Below are 5,172 nucleotides of genomic sequence, written 5' to 3'. Positions count from 1 at the left end.
TTCCGAAGCTACACATCGAGTCGTTTGCCGGAGAGTTGTAATCATGGCAGTCCATCTGGGACCAATATGTTCCCGGCATACATGACAACCGTACCCTCTCTACCATTGCGAAGTACCAATACCTTAGGACACTGGTCAAGGGCAAAGCGGAACTTGCGATCAAGGGGCTGGACTTGACCAACGAAAATTATCCGATAGCAATCAATATTCTGAAGCAGCAATTTGGTAGCCGTCACGGTTTGATTTCCGAGCACATGAGTCACTTCCTCGAGTTACCAAATGTGCGGTCCTCTGCCGATGTAACAAGTCTGAGGCAACTCTACGACGTTTTGACTGTCCGGATGCGCAACCTCAAGAGCCTACAAGTTTCAGAGAGTTCCTACGGCATTGTGCTGATGAGAGAGTTACTTCGGAAGCTTCCACCTGACCTCGAACTGGAGTATTATCGTCAGAGAAGTCCTAATACGAACAAATTGCCAACTGTTGAGTCTGCTGCTCAAGGCAGCAGTGAAGGTACTGTTGAGACTTGTGCTCAAAACAGCAGTGAATGTAGGACTCTCGACGAAGATTCGAGTCTTTCATCTCTGATGACTTTCTTTCGTAAAGAAATTGAACACAGAGAATGCATGGTAAGACGAAAAATGGGTGGAAATTATGGTGCCGAAACCCGGGAACGGGAGCCTCCTGTACCTTCGGCTTCTGTCCTGACTACACAGGCGGACTCCCCTGTTACCAAGTGTGTTCTGCGCGACTCCTCCCAGCATCATGCCGCAGATTGTAAGCTGCCCCTTCCCTCTGAGGAGAAACTCAACAAGCTCAAGCGGTCCGGGTGCTGCTTCAAATGGGGCTAACGACGACACCTCCCAAAGGACTGTAGGTCGGCAGCTCGTCTTTCTTGTTCCCGCTGCAAAGGGAAACATCTCACATGTCTCTGAAAGAACATGCAAACTTCGAATGTTTCTTGCACCGGCGCAACCTATGGCACCCCCACTGTTCTCCTGTCGCTCTTCTTGAATCGATGTTGCTAGACACTTCTTGGGTCAACGTGTCGACAGTAAACACAAGTTCCGTTGTACTGCTCCAAACAGCAAGGATTTGGGCACAGTGTCGGACTGGAGCACGCAAGAAGCTTCTCCGCATTTTATTAGATGGAGGCAGCCAACGTACCTTTATAAGGCGGGACACGTCATGCAAGTTACGGTGCGGCACTGCAGGATATGAAGAGCTCGCCATATTTGCCGTTGGACGCCGTGCAAACACTGACTCACCGCCTCGTAGAGTGAACGTAACACCTCATTCCACATTCTCGCAAAACTAGGTTGAGATTGAAGCCCTGGAATTTCAAGACATCTGCATGGAAACGTTACCCGTTCCGGATAACGTTCTCGTCTCCCATCTGCGTGCTGACGGCATGTCCGTTGCTGATGACCCGGCTCTTTTTCTGGACATTACTGGAGTCTCGTTGCTCATAGGAGCCGATTACTATTGGAAGATTGCCGCAGGCAACACGAAGAAGCTGCATGACGGACCCGTCGCTATTGAGACCATCTTTGGCTGGTAATTCAAGGTCCACGTGCGCTCAACTCCTCATTGAAAACCTCTACTATGCGAGTTCATGTGACCCACATTCAGACTGACGACATCAGCATTTCAAAAGATCTCCAGAAGTTCTGGGATCTGGAACACCTCGGCATAAAGCAAATAAATGAGCTATCATCTCTAGACATATTGTCGGATAACCCGGTCTTGCAGCGCTTTCGTGAGACTACATGCTTGACTGACAAACGATATGTTGTGCGCCTGCCTTGGAAGGGAGAGCTTACAAACCTGGGCAGCAACAGAGATCTGGCTCGACGTCGTCTGGATGCACTTACCCGCACTCTTCGCAGCGACCCAGACCTGCTGGAAGAATACGACCGGACTATTCGCCAATATCTTAAAGACAATCACGCCGAAAGAGTTCCCATTGAATATGAATGTTCAAACTCCTGCCGAGTTTATTACAGGCCTCGCCATGCAGTAATTAGGAGAGACCGTGAAACAACGAAAGTTCGTATCGTCTTCGATTTCAGTTCTAAAGCTCCTGGGTTAGAATCTCTGAATGACCTTTCGGACCCTGGACCCAACCTCAATCCTGATATTGTGCATCTCCTGCTTGTGTTCCGATTGTTGAAAATTGCCATGAGTGCTGATAAAAAGCTTTCCTGCAGATTATCGTCGATAGTCGTGACAGAGATTTCCTGCTGTTTTTCTAGTACAGCACTCCACCCTCTACACAAGGAGAGCTACCACCTGTGGAAGCATGGCTCGTGACTCGTGTGCCCTTCGAAAGTTCGAGCCCTTTCTTGCTGTGTGCCACTATTTATCATCATCTACAGCTGCAGGAGTCTGCCTTCCCGTCGACGATAGAAAGACTGAAAGAGCGATTTTATGTGGACGACCTTCTCACCGGTGCATGTGATCTTTACGAGGCCACTCGCGTGTTTGAAGAGACACTTCAAATCTTCGATGCTGCCAGCATGCCTGTCCGCAAGGCCCTCTTCAAGGCCCGCAGGCCCTCTTCAGCAAATCTTCGTGGAAGGAGGTGTCACCAGAACAGCGACTACCGTCAAAGTGCTAGGCGTCACTTGGAACACCATTGATGACGAACTTTCATGTTCCCTCGCCTCTGTTCTCGATTTTTTGAGCGTCAAGAGAGATACGAAGCGGTATGTTTTGTAAGGTGTCTCACGGTTGTATGATCCCTTCCGATTTCTTGCGCCATTTACCATCACAGATCCTTTACACATTTACCATCACACATCCAAGATCCTGTTCCAACGGCTATGGGAGAAAAGGACTACGTGGGATGCTCAGCTGACCCCGGAAGATGCCCAAGTTTGGAACACATGGTGTTCAGGATTTCGTCTTCTACAGAGTTTTTCGCAACGACGGCTTCTGGCTGATACCTCGACGCCTCAACGTCTCGAATCTACGTTACACGTCTTTGACGACGCCAGTCCTCAAGCATATGGCGCCGTTGTCTACTACAGAAGCGCAACTACGTCTGAGGGCAAGGTCTCGTTTGTAATTGGAAAATCTCGAGTTGCACCCCTTAAGCGGCAGACACGACCCATGTTGGAGCTGCTTACAGCTTTGCTTGCGACGCGACTGTTGACGATTGTATCCGACGCTTTGCTCATTCCTGTTTCGAGCTGCTATGCATGGACAGATTCCATGATTTTCCTTTCGTGGATAAAGACTACACCTTCTCGTCGACCACCATTTGTGAGCCACCGAGTTTTGGAGATTCAAAGTCACCTGCCTTTGAGTTGTTGGAGGTGTGGAGGCAGGTTGCAACAGTAGTTTATTCCAACGATTGCGGTTCGAGAGAAGCGGGGTGTGTGCGCGCGATGCCCATGCGCATCGCGTCAGGTCATCTTCCTCCGCTACACTGCTCCCCCCCACCCAGGACGAGACTGGTAGAAGAAACTGGACTCGCTTTGGTGACGTTCGGCAGGTAGCAGGTCGGGGGAGAGGCGCGTCGTCGGAGAATAGGAAGGCTGGTTTAAGCCTGTCGATTGCGACTGTTTCCGGGTGCCCACCGATTCTTAACGTAAAGGTAGCGTCTCCGCGCTTGAGAACTTCGTACGGGCCGTCATATGGCCGCTAGAGGGGTTTCCTGACCGCGTCGCGGCGTAGAAAAACGTGCTTTGCCGTTTTGAGCGCTGCGGGGACGAATGTTGGCCGAGTACTGCAGGCCCGAGTTGACACAGGCCGGAGATTTGCCATGGACTGGCGAAGTCCGCGGACGAAGTCAGCGCTAGGACCGGCGTCGTGAGGGGCTGCAGATAAGAATTCGCCGGGCAAGCGCAACGTAGTGTCATACAACAGCTCTGCTGTGGAACAACCCAGGTCGTCGCGTATGACGCAACGGAGGCCGAGCAGCACGAGAGGGAGATGATCTACCCAGTTGCTCGGATCCGGATAAGCACGCAGGGCAGACTTCAGCTGTCGATGGCATCGCTCGACAAGTCCGTTGGCCGCAGGATGGTATGCCGTGGTTTTGCGATGGGTGTAGCCGAAGAGCCGCGACAGTTGGTGAAAGAGGCGGGATTCGAATTGGCGGCCGCGGTCTGAGGTGATGCGGAGAGGCGCTCCGTATCTGGAGGTCCACTCCGCGACAAAAAAACGGGCTACAGTCTCCGCCGTGATGTCGGGGATTGGTATGGCTTCCAGCCAGCGTGAGAAACGGTCCACGACCGTTAATAGGTACTTGTGCCCTCGCGAAGGTGGAAGGGGTCCTACAAGGTCGAGATGGACATGGGCAAAACGTGCGTCCGGCATGGGGAAGCCTACTAAAGGTCGTGTGGTGTGTCGATGAACCTTCGAGGCCTGACAGGGTATACACGAACGTGCCCAGTCCCGGATGTCGTTTCGCATACCAGGCCAGACATAGCGGGTGCCGAGAAGGTGCTGGGAAGCTCGGATACCAGGATGTGACAGATTATATAGGCGGTCGAAAACAACGCGTCGGAAGTCAGGAGGAAGGTAGAGTCGGGGTGGGTCAGAAGCCGCGTCGCACCACAAAGGAATGTCCGTGTCGGAAAAGGGAATTCTCTGAAGCTGGAGAGAGTATCCCTTGAGAGGAAAGGCGGACAGCTCAGGGTCCCGTTGCTGGGCCTCCGCCAAGTCGCGTAAATCAAAGAGGTCGGCGGCTGTGACAGAATGCAAAGCTGGTATCCTAGATAAAGCGTCTGCAACCGGGTTGTCGGTGCCCCTGGTGTGCCTGATGTCGGAGGTAAATTCCGTGATGAATGCCATGTGCCGGATCTCTCTAGGTGACAGGGTCATTCCAGAGGCACGTAGTGCCCCAATGAGCGGTTTATGGTCGGTGTACAGCGTGAACTGCCGTCCTTCGACGAAGAAGCGGAAGTGTTTGATGGCTTCAAAGGCTGCTAATAGCTCTCGGCCAAAGGTGCTGTAGTGGCGCTGCGTAGAAGAGAGAACCCTGGAGAAGAACGCAAGAGGAACCCAGACGCCATTGACGTACTGCTGCAGAACGGCGCCCATTGCGTCGTTCGAGGCGTCTACCATTATGGCGGTATGCGCAGATGGGTGAGGGTGGGCCAATAAGGTAGACTTCGCGAGAAGGAGTTTCGCCCTCTTGAAGGCCTCTGTGTCGTTAGGAGA

At 52.3% G+C, this 5,172-nt stretch overlaps 1 protein-coding gene across 1 annotated transcript; it reads left to right on the top strand.

Annotated features, from left to right (window-relative positions):
- Window positions 1-1,605: 1,605 nt before the first annotated feature.
- LOC135391621 (uncharacterized) lies at window positions 1,606-2,642 on the top strand. Its single transcript, XM_064621945.1, has 2 exons — window positions 1,606-2,142; window positions 2,256-2,642. Exons 1-2 carry the CDS (start codon window positions 1,606-1,608, stop codon window positions 2,640-2,642), a joined length of 924 nt encoding a protein of 307 aa, XP_064478015.1.
- The last annotated feature ends 2,530 nt before the right edge of the window (window positions 2,643-5,172 follow it).

The sequence above is a fragment of the Ornithodoros turicata genome, chromosome 1, assembly GCF_037126465.1.
Source record: "Ornithodoros turicata isolate Travis chromosome 1, ASM3712646v1, whole genome shotgun sequence".
NCBI lineage: Eukaryota > Metazoa > Arthropoda > Arachnida > Ixodida > Argasidae > Ornithodoros > Ornithodoros turicata.
Note: the sequence above shows the minus strand (reverse complement) of the source record. Positions and strands in the feature narration are given on the sequence as shown.